Source organism: Sander lucioperca, chromosome 8 (genome assembly GCF_008315115.2).
Source record: "Sander lucioperca isolate FBNREF2018 chromosome 8, SLUC_FBN_1.2, whole genome shotgun sequence".
NCBI classification, from domain to species: domain Eukaryota; kingdom Metazoa; phylum Chordata; class Actinopteri; order Perciformes; family Percidae; genus Sander; species Sander lucioperca.
The window spans coordinates 33,661,284-33,684,471 of record NC_050180.1 but is presented as its reverse complement, the minus strand read 5'-3'; the positions used below and the strand labels follow the sequence as shown (position 1 = coordinate 33,684,471).

At 42.3% G+C, this 23,188-nt stretch overlaps 1 protein-coding gene across 9 annotated transcripts in view; it reads left to right on the top strand.

The window, feature by feature from the left end:
- The window catches only part of dgkh (diacylglycerol kinase, eta), an 80,985-nt gene that overhangs the window by 55,628 nt on the left and 2,169 nt on the right, over positions 1-23,188 (top strand). For 5 of the 9 annotated variants that reach the window (XM_031295793.2, XM_031295708.2, XM_031295953.2 and 2 more), the window contains 16 exons: positions 271-370; positions 874-1,183; positions 2,288-2,419; positions 5,196-5,330; positions 7,440-7,557; positions 7,760-7,870; positions 9,395-9,491; positions 10,638-10,745; positions 12,196-12,309; positions 12,444-12,578; positions 13,462-13,622; positions 13,758-13,863; positions 14,321-14,413; positions 16,914-17,033; positions 17,920-18,025; positions 19,543-19,673. In XM_031295793.2, the coding sequence (XP_031151653.1) occupies positions 271-370; positions 874-1,183; positions 2,288-2,419; positions 5,196-5,330; positions 7,440-7,557; positions 7,760-7,870; positions 9,395-9,491; positions 10,638-10,745; positions 12,196-12,309; positions 12,444-12,578; positions 13,462-13,622; positions 13,758-13,863; positions 14,321-14,413; positions 16,914-17,033; positions 17,920-18,025; positions 19,543-19,673 (2,077 nt within the window). Of the gene's footprint in view, positions 1-270; positions 371-873; positions 1,184-2,287; positions 2,420-5,195; positions 5,331-7,439; positions 7,558-7,759; positions 7,871-9,394; positions 9,492-10,637; positions 10,746-12,195; positions 12,310-12,443; positions 12,579-13,461; positions 13,623-13,757; positions 13,864-14,320; positions 14,414-16,913; positions 17,034-17,897; positions 18,026-19,542; positions 19,674-23,188 lie in introns of all 9 variants that reach the window. The other 4 variants (XM_031296038.2, XM_036004207.1, XM_036004204.1 and 1 more) reach the window with 3 other exon arrangements.

Below are 23,188 nucleotides of genomic sequence, written 5' to 3'. Positions count from 1 at the left end.
ATCGAGCCAGTGATTTTTCCGTAATCCTGCTGACAGACAAACAAACAAACCGAGCCAAAAACATGACCTCCTTGGTGGAAGTAATACTGATGGTATAGTATGATAGTACGATATAGTAAGTAAAATCCAATAAGATGAATAATAAAAACAGCAGAACTAGAAATAAGAAGTGACGGCACAAAAGCGTAAAAAGTCTGTGGATTGTCAGTGTGTAAATGTCTTTACCATAACCATACACATTAACACTCATCTTTTCTTCCTGTTTTTTAGGATCCTGTGTGAAACAGTGAAGGATTTTGTTGCCAAAGTGGGGAAAGCCTACGAAAAAAGTACAGAGAACAATGACGAGTGCGACACTATGTCTCTCAAAGTAAGGCTCAAAAACAATGCATGTGACATCCATCACTCGCCTGTGCTGAAAGGCCACTCCTAGGGCCGGGCAATGTATCGATAATATTTCGACATACGAGGCTAGATATCGTCTTAAATTTTGCATATGGTAATATGACACAAGTGTTGTGTTTTCCTGGTTTTAAAGGCTGCATTACAGTAATCAGTGTCATTCTCTAAACCAGACTGTTCTGGCTGTTCTACTATTTGCATTTAGCCACTTAGTCATTATATCTACATTACTGATGATTATTTATCAAAAATCTCATTGTGTAAATATTTTTGTGAAAGCACCAATAGTCAACCCTACATATCACCGCGATATTGATGTATTTGGTCAAAAATATCCTGATATCTGATTTTCTCCATATCGCCCAGCACTAGCCACTCTCTACAGTATATATTACATTTCTGTCTGAATGTTGCCACAGCACTCTATCTATCTAGCCTCTGTTTGTGCCTCCTCTCCTCTGTGCCCTCCAGTGTGCCATCCTGAATGAGAAACTAGACTCCCTCCTGCAGACCCTCAACACAGAGTGCCCGGCTCTACCTTTACTCCCCCACTCCACTCCTCCCATTGTGGAGGAGGAGCAGGAAGAGGAGGAGGAGGAGGAAGAGGAGGAGGCCAGCGAGGAGAGCCTGACGGAGCTGAAGGAGAAGCTGGAGGAGGAGGAGACGGAGAAAGGAGGACGAGGCGCCCCACACCAGCTGTTCAAAAGCCGGGAGCAGATGATGCTCAGGGCGAACAGTCTGAAGAAAGCCGTGCGACAGATCATAGAACAGGCCGAGAAAGGTAACACATACCGAGTTGTTATGTCTATGACATCTTTTCAAACGCCGCCACCCCTAGCCATCTCACAAGCCCACTCCTGGATTGACGGCACCCCTTCATTCCTCCATCCTCTTAAAATAATCTGTCTGGCTATCATATGTTTTAAAATATTGTTTTGTAATTGCATGAGGAGCAGGGTTTTGTGAGGAAAATCAATGCTTATGAAAGCAGAAGGGCTTTTAATCATGCAGACGGTAATCTGTCTCGTAATAACACAGAAAGAGAAACTTGTAGAATGATGCATTGGCTACGTTTACACGCACATTACATTCCAGTTTTTGCCCTTATTCCGCAAAATGACATTATTCCGACTAAGCTGTTTACATGGCTAATGAAAATGAACAAACTCTTTCATTCCTTCAACCAGCTTCTTGAAAAGGTCAACGTAGCGATGTGTGCGCATATCCAAAAACCTGTTGATATCCAAGTCTTTGATAATGTTTAAAAGTAGTTGTGTTTCTCCTTTTTATCGGGTCTGCAGCCCTGCAAACTGTTGGCTGGTTGGTGTACAGCAACCATAGCAACGCACAGAGCTGACCGTAAGAGGCCGTAAACTGCTACAAACTGCGATTAAAAACCCTGATTGTGGGCGCCGGGATAGCTCAGTTGGTAGAGTGGGCGCCCATATATAGAGGTTTACTCCTCGACGCAGCGGGCCTGGATTAGACTCCAACCTGCGGCCCTTTGCTGCATGTCATTCCCCCTCTCTCTCCCCTTTTATGTCTTCAGCTGTCCCAAAAATAAAGGTTGAAAATGCCCAAAAAATAATCTTAAAAAAAAAACCTGATTGAGACGCAGATTCTGAATGTGCTGTATACATGTCCAAAGAATGCTTCTAAAACCAGAATAATACCGGCATATCCCACATGTCTTAAACTGAAAATGTTAAATTCAGAAAAAGGCCTTATTCGGAATATCCAAACGGAATATGCTGTTTACATGACCCGAATCAAATTCCTAACATTGTCATATTTGGAAAAATAGTGGAATATTGGTGTACATGTAAACATATTCATTGCAGCATGTAATGCATACTGATTAGTCTCCTGTGTTTGCTGTGGTTAGTGGTGGATGAGCAGAACTCGCACACAGAGGACACGGAGCTGCCGTCCCCCCTGGAGTTCAGGAAGGACAGCGAGGAGGAGAACAGAGACAGTGAGAAGGATGAGGACACCAAGGAACAGGAAGCAGTCACATGTAAGAGCGCCACTGCTTCTGCTGCTACTGCTGCTGCTTCTGCTGCCCTGTTTCCAAATCTCTGACCTGTATGTCCTGCTAACATTTTACCTGCTTGGCCCTGATGCACTTCCATCCTGGGCCATTTCCAAAACACTTAACCTGTCCTGCCTCGCCGGTTTGATTTCCAAGTCTTCCACTTTGCCAGCTGGCATTGTTCTCAGTCACTTAAAGGGCATTCGGTTTAATTAGTAGTTGAGGCTTACTTCAAGAAGATAATTCAGTGCCTCACCTAGAGGATGTGTTAAAACACATTACCTCCCTCTTATCTATACTGAGAGAGGGAAATATTTCCATCATTTAGGCAAAAATCATTTGGTAAATCCTGTATTGTTCTCCGCTTAAAGGAGAAATCCGGCACAAAATGAACCTAGGGGTTAATAACACAAGTGGATATGTTTTCATGCTAATCGAATGTGACCAGTTTTATCGCACTGCAGTGTTTTGAAATGGCAAACATGTGACTTTATGTCAGATTGTTGTGTCATATGCAGAGAACCGTGTTCAGTGCATTTAAAAAGTGCCATTTTGAATCGCAAAATGTGTGTAAAGCAGAACATGTGTTTAGACTTTCGGAGACTCGAGAAGAGGTTTTGCTCTCTGTGTGCTATGCATGTCTTTTTAGTGTGTTAGCAATTGAAAAAAAACGTAAGCAATCATGTGTTTACGCACCTGATGGCTGTCTTTCACACACAAGAATTTCATACAATTTCTGCAGTAAAACATCTAAAAGCAAAAATCCCATCAGGCACCTGGGACAAAATCTTAACAAGTGGGGGTCCATGGTCTAATTTGTGTGTGAAAAAGTTTGGGAACCACTGCAATAGAAGATACAGGATTTAAATGTCGCCACCCTGTGTATACTGCACTCCCTGCACCACAGTTAAACCAGACTCATAGCTAATGGAAAAAAAAGTGCTGCTGACGTATATCATGTTTCCTGTCATTAATAAACTCAAGGATTAGTACTAAAAGTGCACAGAGAAACCCTGCTCTCCTGTGATATTCTACCCCCCTGCACCAGGCCAAGCCGTCTATCTCTCCATCTTCAGTCTCCACAACAGTCTGCGGCAATGGAGAACTGCTTCAATAATAAATGATTGACCTGTCGAAAACTGTGGTGACGGGGCGATATAACGCCTGTGTGTGCCTATTAATATGTGTGTAAAGTAGGCATCTTTGTGTGTGTGTGTGTGTGTGTGTGTGTGTGTGTGTGTGTGTGTGTGTGTGTGTGTGTGTGTGTGTGTGTGTGTGTGTGTGCGTGTGCGTGCGTGCGCGTGCGCGATGGCCACAGGATGTGTTATTGTCTTAGGGGCAGAAGTTCTTCCTGTTTATCATGGGGCTGCTTCCTTCCTTCCTTCCACACATTTTCCAGCCGTTGGAAGACGAGGAGGTATCAGTCAAACCCTCTGCTTTGTATCCTCTCCTTGTTCCCTCTTATGGCCTCCTTGCTCCTTCCTGACCCTGGACACACACACACACACACACAGAAAAAAAACCACACTGAGCAAGTAGAGGATGTGAACAGAAGGGCTTGTTAAATCCATCTTTCAGTTAATGTCAGTCTCCCAGGCTGTCAATCTTGCATGTATTCGTTGCCCCATAGAGAATTCACGTGGTGTCAACATGAGCAATGTTCCGAGGCTGTCATCATGCATTCACGTGGAAAAACAGCTGAAAGCTAAAAATCAGACAGGCAACATGAAGCTATTCTTACTCAGGGGCTGTGGGACCCAACCCACTAACTACCAACTAAGCACGCACATTTCTTTTTGTGATTAACAATTATTATTTCTTTTTTAAACATACAAAACATACAATTCACATAAGAAATGAATGGGAAGCGGGGAAATGACGCTGACAATGGACACACACCACTACTGTTTCTGGTAGAACGCTGGGTTACGTTGTAACCTTGGTTCTCTGAGTGAAGAGACTATCTCTCCAGCTGTAGGCCGCTCGGAGACGGCCTACAGATCAGAGATCTGAGAGATCAGAGAGAGATCAGTGAGTCCACGCCGGCACAGGTGCTCTATAGGGCATGGCCGGGCAAGCCGGTGTAAGAAGTATCCACGTACCTGACCTCAGGGGCATCATCCCCGTACATATGGGATATGTAACGGTGGAGAGATATTCTCTATGTTCAGGGTAATGTCAATTCAACAGTGTTGAGCTGTGTACGCATAAGATGTTTCAATATCCACTGCCCATTTCCTTATATGGATTAATGTCAAAGATGACTTTAACTTTTATTTTCTTTAAAGTTATTTGTTTGTTTTCCTACTAGTATCACCTCATAGTTTTGGTGTGCCCCCTGGTGGGATGAGAGGGTGCTATCACATTAAAAAAACAATCACGTCATTGTGTACCCTGTGTATATAACATACAGAAATGAATAGCAATACATTTAATAAGATTGAAAAGATTCTGAGGGACCTAAGAACAAAATATAAATAAAATAGAATGTAAAAAGGGTAGGTGTAATATGCAAATGCTTCAACCTACACGTTTTCAGACGGTATTAGAAACGAGTTAAGACGACAATCTATGAATTAAGGTGTCCCTTTTGTTTTGTTTTTTACCATTTATGTTATGTATGTGATCGAAATAAACTAAATTAAACTAAAAACCCTCTGTTGGGATTGTCCCGGAGATCCAGGAATAATAACCAAAAAAAACAATTTTAATAAGAATAAAGCCTTGATAGTGATATGATTCTTTTTTTTTCTGTCTCCAGCTGTTAAGAGTCCCTGTTCTCCGACGGAGAGGAGGGTGAGCCGCAGCACCCAGTCCTATGGCTCCTTCACCATCACCCCCTTCACCACCAGCAAGGAGAACCTCCCTGTACTCAACACACGCATCATCTGCCCTGGTAAACACATTTATCAATGAATTGTTTATTTTCACGTCTGGCCACTTACACGGCCCATCCATTATAGGAGTATTCAGACACATTTCAAAAAAACACTTTCCTAGTGTTGACACAAAACTAAATATTTACATAAAGGGTACAAGTGTAAAATTTACAATTCAACAAAAAAACGATGAATACAGGGTAAATACAAGTAGGGTACTAATATAAAGTTAGTCTAGATCCATGATGTTCCACTTCCGGGATTGCTCTGATGCCGCAGGAAATTCCCCCGGATGCATGTATTTTCGCCAATGTCTGTCCCCTTCCTCTTTCTCTGTGTTGGCGTTCTAACCTCCTTAGCACCGCCCAAGACAATTGTGATTGGTGTAAAGGAATGCCAATAAACCAGAGCATGTTTTTCTCCCATCATGGAATGCTGTGTGGACTAGCCGGATCCTCCTCGGCAGCGCTGTGGAGGAAGGTCTGGCAATGCGAAACTAACATAAAGTTAACGTTTCAAAATAAAACCCTTTCAGACCAGAATAAATTATGGTACAAGTTAGGGCTGCACAATATATTGTTTCTTGTTCTTATTTGTCTTTACCGTCATCGCAATATCAACTGGCTCAATAACCACATCGCAAAAAGGCTGCAACATATCACAAAAGACACTCTAAGATTTTTTGTGTTAGTTGAAAGAAAATAGCAGAAATCCGCACTCTAAAATGTAAGGTTCTTTTATATTCAGTTCTATCTTCAATAGGTTCAACAAAAGAACGTTGGAAATTATTTCCTTTCATTTGTTTTAAATTCAACAAGCAGTTTGTTGTATTTTAGCAGAAGACTGAAAGCAGCAGAACTGAGTTCACTTTAACATTTGTTTATTTATCCCAAGTAATATCGTTATCGCCACATTCAACAACGTTATCGCATATTTTCCTCATATCGTGCAGCCCTAGTACAAGTAGAAAATAAACAGATTAGGAAGATACTGTAGGTATTCCAAATAAGTAGTAAGGGAGGATATATTTCAATTTATTTTCTTTCAACAGACCTTAACGAAACTAGGACTGTCCTCAACTAAAGAAATTCTCAGTCGACTTACACTCACGATTTTGTTGACTAATCGATTAGTTGATTTAATCAAGAGATTAAAACTGAGTTTCTCCACAAAGAATAATGCAACTTTAAATCTTTAAATCACTTTAAATTCATCATGAAAAAGCATTAAAAAAGGATTGAGAGTTGGGCTGCACAATATATCATTTTTTTTATCGTCATCGCAATATCAACTGGCGCCATATACACATCGCGAAAGGCTGCAACATATCGTGATAGACACAAAAACAGATTTTTTTTGTGTTAGTTGAAAGAAAATAGTAGAAAACTGCACACTAAAATGTAACAGTCATTTTTTTTAGTGGTGCCTTTATTTTAAATGAAATCAAATTGAACATTATTTCAATTTGTTCAATAAAAGAATGTTGGAAACGATTTCCTTTCATTTGTTTTAAGTCAACAAGCAATTTGTTGTATTGTAGAAGAATTCTAGCCTGGGTAAACTGACGAACTTCCGGCAAATTTGAGATTTGCTCTGCAAGTCAGTCTGGCGAAGAGCCCATTTAAACCCATTTCCAATGTCCCTGACATCGAGGCACCAATCACAACCGTTGAGGCGGGCTTTACGCGACGACGATAGCTCAGCGACGGCGAGCAGCTTTTTGTTTATATTCAACATGACGGCTACCGAAGCGCAGCGTCACCCGGATCGTTGGTCTGATTGGTTGGACTATCCAGTTGCGCCCAGAGGCATTTGAGCAGCATCCGTTGGTGACGCCCCTTTGGAAATGAACTGTCAATGAACCTTTCCCAGACCCACTCTCAGTTACAACTGAGAAGGGTCTGGTGTCAACCAGGCTAGAAGAATTCTGGAAGCAGCAGAAATGCAGAACTGAGAACACTTTAACGTTATCACGTATCGCATATTTTCATCATATCGTGCAGCCCTGACTAAGACCAAAACAAGCGATTAGTCGGCCAGACCTTAGCGATACACACACGGACAGGGTCACCCGGACATTTCATCTGGGCCTTGTGTGACAAACGTGTGTGTTTGTTTGTGTGCAGGCTTGCGGGCAGGTCTGGCTGCCTCCATCGCTGGCAGCTCCATCATTAGCAAGATGCTGCTGGCTAACATCGACCCCTTTGGTGCCACACCCTTCATCGACCCCGACCTCGACTCACTGTAAGAGCTGTTTCTCTTCGTGTGTCTCCTCCCATCATTGTCACTGTTTTGAAAATCTGCTTTTCTCTCTCATGTGTAAATCTATATATCCACATCCGTGTATCTCTGTCTCTCTCTCTGTTTGTCCTCAATATATTTGTGTATGAGCTTCAGTGTACTGACTGTGTGTTTGCTTGTGTGGCGGGTATTTTTTTCCACCCAGAGAGGGCTACATGGAGAAGTGTGTGATGAACAACTACTTTGGCATTGGCCTGGATGCCAAGATCTCCTTGGAGTTCAACAACAAGCGAGAGGAGCATCCAGAGAAATGCAGGTGAGACACATTTCTCTTATCCTCAGGCATCTCTCAGCCTATCAACCAGTATTGTCATTGGCAAACGTTGTTTTTTTTAATCAGTGAAAGCTGCGCCGTTGCCTACGTTTGCATTTACAAAGCTTTTCTTATCAATCAAGCTATATTTATGTAGCACCTTTCAAAAGTAACAAAATGCAATTCAAAGTGCTGCACAGTGATTGAAAAACAGCCGACAAAAAAGGAGATAAAATAGTGGATTTAGAGACTAATGCACACTTAGACAAATACAATATTGATTCAAAAAAGACTGTTTATGTTGGTAGTTTCCAAGATGTGCATATCAGGGCTGTAGTACTTGAGTCAAGTCCGGACTCAGATGTTTTTCTGTTGTCTCAGACTCGTTGGTATTTGGACTCCGACTTGTCTCGGACTTGGCCATTGGACTCGCCAAATATTCTCTCGTCGGTCTCAACCGAGTCCAGCACTATATGCTTTTTTCTAAAGTAACTTTCTCCCTCAAAACAAAACCATTGTTGAAGTGTGCTTGTTCAGAAAACAGGTATTGGTTTGATTCAAAATCCATCTAGAACGGGCGTTGTGATTGGTCGCCTGGTATACACCTGGCTGAGTAATATACCTCAATCATCAGGTATCACTCAGTTTCAGTTCGGCTACAGACACAATGTCAGAGAGCTCTTTGTACTATGCATTCTTGAAGACAAGTAATGCGTTTAAGAATGGGAATATTTGTTACATTTTCCATCGGCAGTCCAGAATGTTCTTGTTACACCAGAATAAAAAGACTTAACATCTAAAATGTGGAGTTGCACTTCAGCTTTATGTGACTTAAGTGAAATTGCTCTACTTAAAGTAAATAATATGGTCTAATTTGATCCTACAGTGTTGCACTTGCTTTTTTGTCATTACAAATAATAATAAAGCAAAATGATCGTCTTAAAATAGAAGATATACTGTCTCTCATGACATGTTATGAAGTGCTCTTGAAGAGGATTCTTTTTTTTTCTGTCTCGGTCTTGACTGTCTCTCATTTGGACTCGGTCTTGACTTAGACTTGAACCTCTTTGGACTCGGTCTCGACTAGTCCTGGTCTAGAACTTGACAAAGGTGGACTTGACTACAGCCCTGGTGCATTTTCATCCTCAGACACTACATATATTTTGTCTAGCCAGGCTGATATTGCTTTATTTGAATTATAACTTATAGAAGGAAACCTAATCCCTGTAGGTTATAATCCACTATATATATATATATATATATATATATATATATATATATATATATATATATATATATATATATATATATATATATATAATCCACTATTAACGCTTAGAAACCATTTTAAAAAGTGAGAAACGCTTACTGGCGTCTGTGTGGTTTATAGCTGCACCCCTTCCATCTATCTGTCCGCTGTTAAACAACTGTTCTTTTTAGGGTTTTTAGGGTCCTTTCAGTTAATTTCACGACCCTTTTCCTTTTTCACCACACTGTTAATCTCGCCCTCTCTTCCCTCCCACACAGGAGTCGTACCAAGAACATGATGTGGTACGGTGTTTTGGGCACAAAGGAGCTTCTGCAGAGAACCTACAAGAACCTGGAGCAGAAGGTCCAGCTAGAGGTGAAAAAGGGAAAAAAGTATAACATACTTATAAACAAAAGTTAAAAATGCAAAAGCATCTTGCATGCTCAGGTTTTACTTTGAAACTTTAGTCTAAAAAAACATCCACTGGAAATGCTGTACTGTAGACCCAGGCAGCTGAAGGGGAGTGATTTTGATGAGGATATGAACACTCATATCAACAACTCTTGAAACCTTATTTCATCTTAAGTGTTGCAGATGTAGGGTGAAGCATGATTCTGCAACCGCACAGCCTATTTCTCACCTCAAATTTATTCAAAACTGATTCAGGAGAAACAACGTTTCCAGAAAAGCTGTCACGCTTCTCCAGTCTGAAAATCAGTCATTTATATCCAGTCAGCGTGTTAGCTACAGTAGATGGCGGTCGGCACTCCCCCAGTTTGGAGAAGCAGGCAGAAGTACCGACATGGAAGCTAAGCAATGTCCTGCTGTGGATGGGGGTTGGGGGGGGGGCAGCAGCTAAACACATTTTAGACAAAAAAAATCAATATCAGTTTATGGACACTATATTTAGAATGACTTCACCGCTTTACCTTGCTGTCAGACAGCCCTTTACGATAGGGAACTGAAGCCGTTATCTCTGCTCTCTTCAAATCCACCAGACTCCTTTGACAAAAACAGACATTTTACCTCCCAGAACACGGGAGTTGCTGCTCTACCGCTGCCTCCATCGGTTTGATTGTTTGATAGTTTTGTTAGTTCCTAACCGTTTAAAACACCAAAGTCACACTAACTTATAACTAACAATAACTAACTAACTGACGAAGGCAGCGGTAGACCAGCAACTCCTGTGTTCTGCGAAATAAAATGACTGTTTTTGTCAAAGGAGTCTGGTGGCTTTGAAGAGAGCAGAGAAAGATATGACAGCTTCAGTTTCACGTTGTAATGGGCTGTCTGACGGTGGATAAGCACCTCATACAACCCCACTTCCAAAATTCCAAACTATCTTTATGCCCATTCATACTTCAGAAATGTGTTTAGATTCAATCAGATACCTAAAAAAACAAAACAAAGGTAGTAAGATATAATGGATTTAACGTTTCTGAAACCTTCTCCTATAGCTATGTATTCTATCCCTGCTCCCTTCACTTACTGGTCTGCTTGGTTATTGTTTGTCTTTCCCAGTGTGACGGCCAGTACATCCCCCTGCCCAGCCTTCAGGGGATCGCAGTGTTAAACATTCCCAGCTACGCAGGTGGGACCAACTTCTGGGGCGGCACCAAGGAGGATGATGTGAGTGGCAGTTACAGAACACCAGATGAACTCTGTGTAATGTTCCATCCTGCTGGACGTTTCCTTGGGTACCGTAGGCGACTCAGATCACCTTTGGAGAGGAGAAAGGGTGTTTTTGTTTTTCCTCCTCAAGCCAATGTCAGCAATTGGCCGGACCACTGGATCAACGCCCCAACTCTCTCTGTTGTTTTATACTCTGTTGTTAAATATGAAAAGGCCGCCTGGATCCTGGTTTAACATGAGCCAGTTGGAGGTGCAGGGAGAGGGATGGTTCGAGAGATATTTGTGCTTGTTTGTTTAAGGCCCAGAGCACAAGGCCTGCTGAGGGATTAGAGTCACACACACACACACACACACACACACACACACACACACACACACACACACTCACAACCCTCCGTGAGCCCCTGCAGAGGTTACCCTTGGACACACATGCAGTATGTGCATTTGGCATTATATAACTGTTTTGTTGGAGAGGAGGAAGCAGGGAGAGGACATTTAGTCAAAACTTAGTCATTGCACGCACATGCACACACAAACACACACACACACACACACACACACACACACACACACACACACACACACAATCAAAGTTTTCTCTGAATAGATGAACAGCTCTACCTGTTTTGTCTTCTTATCGTACACTTTGACACATTGCATCTAATCTGTAGTTTCACTATCAAACAGAGACTGAGAGTTTACATGAAAAAACACATCATTGGTACCAAACACTGATGATAAAGGGATATATCTTACTTTTGTCACTGATAAACATGTTACCACCAGTTCAGAACGTTAAGCTTGAATGTGTTTTGGTTTCCATCTAGTGTCCTAGGCCACACATGACAACACATCTGATCATGTTGTTTGACTGGGACAGATGCTGACTCCTCATTGCTCTGACCTTTTCACGGGCAGTTTGCTAGCAGAGATCAATACCAGACTTGTTTGGCCTTTCAGAAACAATTTATTTTCACATTCATCCTTCAGCTAAACTGAGCTGACAGCGCAAATGTCTCCTTTGAGGCAGTTTTTTTTTTTTTTTTTTTTAAATATACAAATATTGAAGAAAGTATGGGCTCACAAATCCTCCTTCTCACAATAACATAAAAGGATGTTCGCTGGTGATATTTTATAGTTTTCTTATTGTTAACAAATGAATCAACCCTGCATTTCCTGTGGATTCAAAGCCATTATTGACATATTTGACATTACTGCATAATATTTAGGAAATTGCTTATACTTTTCTAAAATGTACATCGTCAGTAAGAAGAAAAGCATTTGGTAGTATTGAGTATTGAGAGACAGATGAACACAGAATATAGAACAACACTAGCCTAACCCTTGTGAAATAGATTTAAATGATTGGTTAAACAGTACACAGTCGATAGATGCAACATGGTAGCGCACATAGAGTTCCTGAATGTCGTCATTGTGTGTCGTGCAGATCTTCTGTGCCCCATCGTTTGATGATAAGATCCTAGAAGTCGTGGCTGTGTTTGGGAGCATGCAGATGGCTGTGTCCAGAGTCATCAAACTGCAACACCACCGCATAGCACAGGTGAGAAAACACACACACACACACACACACACACACACACACACACACACACACACACACACACACTCAGAACAACATGAAAAGAAATACACATAAGAAGCACATCTAATTGAAACCTTTTCTGCCCAAATCAGTGTCGAACAGTGAAGATTACTATCCTGGGTGATGAGGGGGTTCCCATTCAGGTGGACGGTGAGGCCTGGATCCAACCGCCTGGAGTCATCAAGATCCAGCACAAGAACAGGGCTCAGATGCTCACCAGAGACCGGGTGAGGAAGAGGGACGGAGGGGAAGTGGGGCCAGGCTTTGAAGCAAATTGAACATAGCAGCCAAACGGTGGAATTGCAACTCCCGGCCCGTCATGTGAGGCCTTCTGGCCGAAAAATACTTGTCTGTAAATCAGTGGATCCTATGTTTTGAGCGTCACAACCCCCGCAAATTGACTTGTTTCACTATCAGAATTTGATCTATTCTGCCCGATAACATTTGGCAGTCCCTCCAGAAAAACGCGATTATGCAATCGCATAATTCAATGCATAATCAGCCAAAGTCCGCATATTTATGCGGTGGCTGCATTTTTTCAAATACGCCGCCCTTTCGCCGCATAAATTGCCGATTTCTGCGCAAAATATGCAGGGCTTGCATGATTTCATAATTTTTTAAGAAAACGTGCCGTATAATCAAGGATTTTTGCCCGCAACAATCACAAAAAAACTCCGCATTTTTCTGGAAGGACTGATTTGGAAAGTCTAGAAGAGCCGCATGATTAAATAATTTAATCCCTATTCAAGTAAGCGGAGCACTAAACCGGAAGTAGCCGGCTCGGCCAGAGAAGGTATCCAGTGTGCCTGCTCTGTGGGCCCCACAGTGCATAAGCAGCCCCGATCATCCGGGTCATTTTTGGCTCCATGAAGGCTTAATGCACCACTGAGCAACTCTCATAGCAATGAACGGTGTCTGCCTCTAACGCTGTATCCGGTTCTTATTGTACATCCATGAGTGGGGCTCAGTGAATATCAGCAGGTGTCTGGAAAGTTTGGAGAATAAAATGAACATGAGTGACAAGTTTGGGTTTACTTGCTGGTAGATGGACAAAGCTTTACAAGAATTTCTTCACATGATATGTACTCATCCTTTGATTTTTCCCTGCAGGCGTTTGAGAACACATTGAAGTCATGGGAGGACAAGTTGAAGTATGATAAGCCTCCTTTGCGGCCTCACCTCTACCCACAGCAGTCTGTGGATCTGGCTACGGAAGAGGAGGCCGCCCTGGTGCAGATGTGCGCCCGAGCCGCTGAGGAGCTCATTACAAGGTGAACGTGTGCTCCTATGAATATCAGGTCCACAGGCTTTACAGATATGTATGTAGAATCCAGGAAATCCCCATTTTCTCTTATGTTGTTTTATCATGAATGGTGCCCACTGACGTGTGCTCTGTCCAATGACAGGATATGTGAGGCTGCGAAGACCAATGGGCTTTTAGAGCAAGAGCTGGCTCATGCTGTTAACGCCTCGTCTCACGCCATCAACAAAACACACCCCAAGTTCCCAGAGGTTTGCTATCAACATGCATCACACAACATATGGAGGTTTTTTAGTCAGGTTGCTGTCATCAGCAGCATTTTAAGAGTTGAAGACAAGTTTAAACCCAATAGGTTGCCTAAACCTGTGAATGGTGTGTCTAAATAATCAGCAGTTTGTGTTTAAACACAGTTTACATGTATATATTTTAAAACAATAATATCTTTCTCTATGCAGAGCGTTACAGACTAATGCTTTAAAAGGTGTCACATTTTCCTTTACTTTTTAGAGAGAGTTCTTGATAACCTGACAAACTGAAACGACAAACAAACCATTTCAACCAGTTTTGACCTGAAGCCAAGCTATTCTAATGCTCCAAATAAGAGCAGAAGCTTCCAGAATCGTTATATTAAAGTACACTTGCACTGCTGTGTTTGTTGTGGGATGCGTGAGCTAGCAGAACTAAATAACTGTTGTGTCCCGTTTCCAGAGTCTGACCAGAAACACAGCTATAGAGGTGGCCAGCACTGTCAAGGCTCTGTACAACGAGACCGAGTCTCTGCTGTTGGGCCGAGTCTCTCTGGTGAGTTATTATGGAGACTTTATCCCTACATTCATTACTTTCTTTTACTTTTTCTCCACATTATTTAAAGGTCCTATGACATGCTGCTTTTTGGATGCTTTTATGTAGGCCTTAGTGGTCCCCTAATACTGTATCTGAAGTCTCTTTTATATAGACCTTAGTGGTCCCCTAATACTGTATCTGAAGTCTCTTTTATATAGGCCTTAGTGGTCCCCTAATACTGTATCTGAAGTCTCTTTTATATAGACCTTAGTGGTCCTCTAATACTGTATCTGAAGTCTCTTTTATATAGGCCTTAGTGGTCCCCTAATACTGTATCTGAAGTCTCTTTTATATAGGCCTTAGTGGTCCTCTAATACTGTATCTGAAGTCTCTTTTATATAGACCTTAGTGGTCCTCTAATACTGTATCTGAAGTCTCTTTTATATAGGCCTTAGTGGTCCTCTAATACTGTATCTGAAGTCTCTTTTATATAGACCTTAGTGGTCCCCTAATACTGTATCTGAAGTCTCTTTTATATAGGCCTTAGTGGTCCTCTAATACTGTATCTGAAGTCTCTTTTATATAGACCTTAGTGGTCCTCTAATACTGTATCTGAAGTCTCTTTTATATAGACCTTAGTGGTCCTCTAATACTGTATCTGAAGTCTCTTTCCTGAAATTCAGCCTTGGTGCAGAATTACAGCCACTAGAGCCAGTCCCACAATGAGCTTTCCTTAGGATGTGCCATTTCTGTGTCTGTAGCTTTAAATGCTATTGAGGAGGAGAGAGGGGGGGCAAGGTGGAGGGTGGGGGTGTGGCCTTGACCAACTGCCATGTTTCGCTTGTTTGCAAGCCATGATGTCTCTCTCTCTCTTATGGGCCAAATTGTCTGGGCGGGCAAAGCAGAGAAAGGGGAGGTAACCTTTCCCCTTATGACGTCATAAAGGGAAGATTTCAGATCGGCCCATCTGAGCTTTCATTTCCTCAAAGGCAGAGCAGGATACCCAGGGCTCGGTTTACATCTGTCGCCATTTCTAGCCACTGGGGGACCATAGGCAGGCTGGGGGAACTCATATTAATGTTAAAAAACCTCATAAAGTGAAATTTTCATGCCCTTTAAAGCTGGAGTGCAGAACGTTTGTCTCCCCCCTCTGGCAGTGAGTATAATTACGCAAACACTGTCGACGCACTTAAGTCGAGTCTGTCAAGGTTTTGGGTGAAACAGGTGGACTGACATTTCGTAACCAATCAGAGAGCCAAAAAATTATTATAACCTTTATTTAAAAATCTCGGAAATCATTAACATGTCCTTCGTTTTTCAATTTTGCCGAGATACAAGACACATAGAACATAAAACACAAAACAAATAAATAATACTCAATGAAAACAGTTGCACACAGAAGTGAAATGATCTGAAATAACAGTCTTAAAATAACCAGGGGTAGTAAGAGTGTCCAGCTTAAGTGAACATTGAAGGTGGTTCCATGCTTTTGGTGCATGGAAACAAAAAGCAGATTTACCAAACTCAAGAGTGAACCTGTGGGTCTTGAAGCAAGGCAATTTGTTGTGCGAGTTTGGTAAGGTCAAAATATAGCAAAAATAAGCAGCTTCGCTGGGAAGAACTGTAGGTGTCAAGGTTGGTTGACAGCGCATTGTGTACTGCGCATATAACGACGTTGCTGTGGAGTTAATAAACTATTTGTTCTGAGTACAAATTATTCTCTATAATAAAGCACATTTCACGCTGCCCCAATGGTATGAAACGCTACACACGTCCTGTCTCCTAACTGGGCAGGGCCTCGTTTAAAAGTGTAGCGAATGTTGAATGGATGCATGAAAAAGTTATATTTGTAAAATGTATAAATGTATCTTTTGCTAAGGTTAGATATTCACACCGCTAAAAGACCTATTTAGCATCACAGAGATTAATGTAGTTAGTTTTCTCCTGATGTGTCCATCTGAAAAATGCTATTTTAGTGTCAGAATGTTCTGGAGATATGTGGCTTATGATAAATGGGTCCAATATATACTTTGGTGACTATGGGGCAAAAGGATCGCTCATAAGCTGTGTTCACGTTCACTTCTCCCATTGGAATCGACACACTCAGGACCTGCCGCTAGTCTCTTAAAGAGGCGCGGCGGTGGAGAAACCCACGTGACACAGATATAGGAAATTACTTGGGATGTCTCGGTTCTAAACTGTCTCTGGTACAAATAAGCTGTATTGGTATCACTTCCGGTGCGCCACCGTACGAATGTTGCCACCGAAAACCAGACAACACAACTCTGGTATACTGAGAAATACAAAGAGCTTTCCCTGGCGGTGATAGGTTTACTCAGCATTGCAGTAACTTGTTTAGCAAGGGCTTGAATGTAACGGACGTTCATTTATATGTAAAAGCTCCGCACTCTAGCTTTAATGTCTCAACGATACTGTGGCCTTAAAGGATAATTCAGGTTTATTGTAAGTTGGGGTTGCGTGTAGTTGATCTCGACTTGTGTTTTCCCCCCTTTCGCAGCAACTGGACCAGCCAGAGGAGGACCAGCTGTCCAGTGCTCTGCAGAGTCTGGAGTTGGAACTGGCCAAACTGGGAGAGGTCCCCTGGCTCTACCATATACTGCAGCCCAATGATGAGGAGGTAAGCAGCCTCGGCAAAAACTCACACACATATGAACATGTACATAACACTGAGTACGTTTACATGCACACTAATATTTCATTAAATATTCCGAATATGACAATATTCCGAATTTGATTCGGGTCATTTAAACAGCATATTGCGGTTGGATATTCTGAATAAGGCCTTTTTCCGAATTTAGCATTTTCTGATTAAGACGTGGGATATCCCGGTATTATTCAGGTTTTAGAGGCATTCTTTGGACATGTATACCGCGCATTCGGAATATGCGTCTCGATCAGGGTTTTTAGAGCAGTTTGTGACAGTTTATGGCCTGTTTATGGCCTGTTTACGGCTTACGGTCAGCTCTGTGTTTTGCTATGGTTGTTGTACACGAACCAACCAGCCAACAGTTCAAGTGAGTCTGGCTGCGGTAGAGATGCATGCTCAAAAAAAATAACACACAGCTACTTTTAAATATTATGAAAGACTTTGATATCAACAGGTTTATAGATGTGCACAAACATCGCAACGGAGACCTTTTCAGGAAGGTGGTTGAAGGAAAGAAAGAGGGACGCTGTGTTCGCACAGTCCAACAAGTCTGCCCTTCGGTGGAAAACGTTGAAAAATTCTTGTTTTGCACGGCTGCATGTAAACAGGAATATTAGTGGAATATTGACTTTCATTAGCCATGTAAACAGCTTAGTTGGAATATTGTCTTTTTCGGAATAAGGGCAAAAACCGGTGTGCATGTAAACGTAGTCTTTGTGTTAGACTCCTGAACATGACTAAGAGCTATCTGCACACACACATACTGTACGTCTTCAGTGTAACATGGCTCCAGCCAGTAACGGGAGAGCTGAGTAGCTAAATGAAAGGCTATAGGTTGACTGTGCTTGTGTACCAGGACCCCTCTCTGGGTTACGGCAAGAGGAACAGTCGCAGCAGCATGTTTCGCATAGTGCCCAAGTTCAAGAAGGAGAAGGCCGCCAAGAAGACGAGCCCTCAGTCAGGTAGGGGTGTGCCCACACTTTTTTTTCCCAGTAGTGAACAGACTGGACAGACAGGATGGGGGATCAGTCAGAGTCTGTCTCATCTGCCGACTCTGTCCGCCTCAAAATGTTTTGTTACTGCCTTTTATTTGAAAGGATGGTAGCATTAAATCCAAATGCACTGAATGACAAACTCAAATATTGCTGCGGCTCCAGTAATTCTACATAAGAGGCGAGGCAAGATTTGATTTGTCAATCAAAGTGTGGCGTTTAACTTTATATGAGATAGTATGGATGTTGTTTCGTTTCCCTTAGCTTTCTTGTGGTTGAATACATGAGACACATAGATTATTTTTATACTTCCACAAAGTGGAAACAAGAAGGATTAGCAGGAAGTGCTACCATCCTTCATTCATTCATTCATTCATTCATTCATTCATTCATTCATTCATTCATAATGTATAAGTGACCACTGTGTTTCAACTTTACACACAAAATAAACTTGGTTCCTCCAACAGTGGTCATGGTTACCTTTCACTACCATCATATTACAATACACGCATAAAGGTATTACTTCAATGTAATCCACTGGCAGAAACACAAAGAACGGTTGTGTGTTTGAGGTGGTATATCCCACAGTCTGACCCTAACCATCAACCGGCACCCCCTCGCCTCCATTCATGCTCTCATCCAGCTGTCAACATGGCTTCAGAAGGCGCAAAGTCAGGAAGAACAAGGCTGCGCCGAGGGACAAAAGCCTGCAGGGATCGAATATTTCATTTGAAAATGAACCAGCCATAATATCAAATCACTTTTTGCTGCATATTCAGTATTTAAAAAATTGCAGACAAAAAGTCGATATCAGATTTCTAGGTGACCAAACAGTACACTCTAACTCGATGTTGCTGCACACTTAGTGGGTATTTGTTTTAACAGGAATAAAAAAAAAGTACATGTTCAGCAGATCAGGTTTAAGAGCCCTTGCTCCCATCGTGGGCTGGTTTCTTGATCAGTTGGGTTGTATTTCCTGCAGACCGCACAGGCTTCTGCCTCCCTTTACCTCTTACTTTCTCTCTGTGTGTTCTGATATTGGTCGATGATATGCATGCCCCCAGTCTCTTCCCTGGAACGGCATCGGCCACTGCCTTGCTCTGACCAACCTCTTGGCCTTTGTCGAGCTCCTTCCTCCTCCGCCAGCTGCCGCCACTGCTCTCCCTCTTCCCTTCCTCTCTGGCGCTCTACCTCCATTTTTATTCCATCTTTTCTTTCAGTGATTTACCACAAAATGTGTGCCCATTTGTGAGGTTGTGTGTGTGTGTGATGACATATTCATATTCACATATATATGTGCCGCGAGAGAAAGAGAACGTGAATGGGACAAGCAGTTGAGGAAAATTGAGAGTGAAAGCTTGTGGTGTGTGGCAGTGTGTGCGTGTGTGTGTGTGTGTGTGTGTGTGTGTGTGTGTGTGTGTGTGTGTGTGTGTGTGTGGATACCCGTTAGGCGCCCTGAGCCTCTCTCTGCTCTGCCATGTGTGTAGTGGAGAGATGGGGCACAGAGGAGGTGGGCGTCTGGCTGGAACAGCTGAGTCTGGGGGAGTACAGAGACACTTTCATCCGACACGACATCCGAGGCTCGGAGCTTCTGCACTTGGAGAGGAGGGACCTGAAGGTACACACACACACACACACACACACACACACACACACACACACACACACACACCTGTTAAGTGAATCTGTGTGAGCTCTCTCGTCCAACCAACAATCAACTCTTTCTCTCTGTCTACTGTATTTCTTTGCTCTTCAACCTGTTAGATGTCTCCCTGTTTTTGCCACCTCTCGTCCTGCGCTGCATTGCTCTGCTTGGCTTCTACTGTCTGATCGTTGCTTGGTGAAAGAGACTCGCTGTAACCCACTAACATTGTGTATCTGCTGAAGAGGGGAAGCCTACAGGGCGGCGATGGGGGATGGGGATGGGGATGGGAAGGACAAAAACTGGGCTGGTTGTAGAGGACCAGAAGAAGTGCATATTCAGGCAGTGAGTTTAGATGTGACATTTGAAGATTGTGTGGAGGCCTTCCCGTTGAGTTTACAGGAGAATAAAATCAGTCATTCACACACAGTCACTTAAATTTATTGTGATCCGTTGGACGTTTGCGTGATGCCTTCATCCTCAAAATGTAGGTGTCATGCAAACACCAGCTCTCCTGCTGTGCTCCTAAAGGGAGCACAAACAAACACCCGTACACAGAAGTGAAAAAAAACATTGTTATGAAACTTTGATTAACAGAAATAAGGGCCTGGCTGAGACTGGATTATGATGCTGATCCCAATATCACTATTTGTGAGTTAAAGAATATGATTACAAGAACATTCTTAACGATGCATATTACAAACGAAACGGATTTTGATAATTATCTCTTAGATTTGGTCATTAAAATATTGTGACCAATACTAAGCATTCTACAGTTAAAGAATAAATGTGTCAGTGCTCTCTGGTGGACAAACTATGTAATGGAGACACTGTTTCTAAATAAACAATAATGTTACCTGAAGGCCACTGTAGCTTCTACTACAGGCTTGGAAAGGGAGGTGGTTGATGCATCGACTGGAAAAGTGGATCCCAAACATCTGGATTGCCTCCGGGTGGCTGGCTGCAGTAAAGGTCATATACGTCGCCCCCTCCATGTTAGCGGATGGGACATGGGCCAAACAAAAAAATCTAAATACATGTCAAATAAAAATTTCCCAACGATGGTTTCTGTCATTTTAGGTAGTTCTGATCATGCTGATGTTTGTTCAAACGTTCATTTTCCTGATCAGTTTGGTTTTTAATAGTTATTTGATGCTATAAAAAATAAAATAAAAACAGGGCCAAACGTCATGATTGACAGCTGTGACTGACTTGCAATTGGTCCGGTGGGTGTATGGGTGGGACTTGGATAACGCGGCTCCACCGCCCAATCACTGCTGCGCAGACTTTTACTCCATAATTACAAGACTGCAGCGCCCTTTTATATACAGTAGGAGGAAGTCCAGCAATCTGCAATCTCACCGCTAGATGCCACGAGATCCTGTCCCTTTAAAGGTCCTATGACATGCTGCTTTTTGGATGCTTTTATATAGGCCTTAGTGGCCCCCTAATACTGTATCTGAAGTCTCTTTTATATAGGCCTTAGTGGTCCCCTAATACTGTATCTGAAGTCTCTTTTATATAGACCTTAGTGGTCCCCTAATACTGTATCTGAAGTCTCTTTTATATAGACCTTAGTGGTCCCCTAATACTGTATCTGAAGTCTCTTTATATAGACCTTAGTGGTCCCCTAATACTGTATCTGAAGTCTCTTTTATATAGACCTTAGTGGTCCCCTAATACTGTATCTGAAGTCTCTTTTATATAGACCTTAGTGGTCCCCTAATACTGTATCTGAAGTCTCTTTTATATAGACCTTAGTGGTCCCCTAATACTGTATCTGAAGTCTCTTTTATATAGACCTTAGTGGTCCCCTAATACTGTATCTGAAGTCTCTTTTATATAGACCTTAGTGGTCCCCTAATACTGTATCTGAAGTCTCTTTTATATAGACCTTAGTGGTCCCCTAATACTGTATCTGAAGTCTCTTTTATATAGGCCTTAGTGGTCCCCTAATACTGTATCTGAAGTCTCTTTCCCGAAATTCAGCCTTGGTGCAGAATTACAGCCACTAGAGCCAGTCCCACAATGAGCTTTCCTTAGGATGTGCCATTTCTGTGTCTGTAGCTTTAAATGCTATTGAGGAGGAGAGGGGGGGGGGGGGCAAGGTGGAGGGTGGGGGTGTGGCCTTGACCAGCTTGCGGCCATGGTTGTAGCTCTATTTCCTCAAAGGCAGAGCAGGATACCCAGGGCTCGGTTTACACCTATCACTATTTCTAGCCACAGGGGGACCATAGGCAGGCTGGGGGAACTCACATTAATGTTAAAAAAAAAACTCATAAAGTGAAATTGTCATGCCATGGGAACTTTAAGTTGCAGCCCAGGTTAAATGATAACGTTAAGAAAAGTTATAATTGACACCTGAAGCATTGAACAGATTTTTTTTAACTAAATGAATAAAGAATTATGTCTTTAAAAGCAGCACAATTAGCTATGCTGAGATCACCAGGAGAACTGAGGCGGTGTGTTTGGTAATCCAGTGGAGAACTGGAAACTTTGGTTCCGTGATTGACCTCGGTAAGCTGTTCGCTGCTCGCCTGCTTGAACCAGGTTAGCAGCGTAGTGTGCACAACTGTTCCGTGATACTGCATTGCTGGAGGCACATCAACCCCTTCCAAGATCACTCAATCCACTTGTATTCATTTTCTGTTTCTGTTTGACAGCTGACCACATAAAAAAACACAGTAATTCTGTTTAAATGGCAACGATGCTGACGGCGGAAAAAAATATGTGTGACAGCATCTCATCAGCAACAACTAGCATGCTAGCACAAGCAGACATTTTGACTCGTCAGTAAAAAAAAAAAAAGCACAGGTGTTACTAATAACATTAACAATGGCTCTGTTCTATGCTTACCGTTTTGCTACGGTTTCCTGGTTGAACAACATATAGAAGATATATTTTTTCCTCGTTTGGTGGGTGTGTCCCTCGTTTATTGGCTGCGTCACAGGTGATACCCAATCAGCAGAGACATGTCTGTAAACTCAGACATAACGTGTTGCTACGTTTTGTCTGAACATGGCCGCAGTATGTGATGACATTGTGAGTGAGCCAGCATGCACAAAGCCAAAGCAACTAAATGGATCATTCAATCATTCATTTTATTATTTACAACTGTGCTTTTCCTACTGTGACATGTCAACATGTCTTTCATAAAAACAAACAAAAGAAAAACAGGCTGCTTTGTAATCCACTGGCAGAAACACAAAGAACGGTTGTGTGTTTGAGGTGGTATATCCCACAGTCTGACCCTAACCATCAACCGGCACCCCCTCCCCTCCATTCATGCTCTCATCCAGCTGTCAACATGGCTTCAGAAGGCGCAAAGTCAGGAAGAACAAGGCTGCGCCGAGGGAAAAAAGCCTGCAGGGATCGAATATTTCATTTGAAAATGAACCAGCCAGAAATCAAATCACTTTTGCTGCATATTCAATATTTTAAAAAATGCAGACAAAAAGTAGATATTAGATTTCTAGGTGACCAAACAGTAC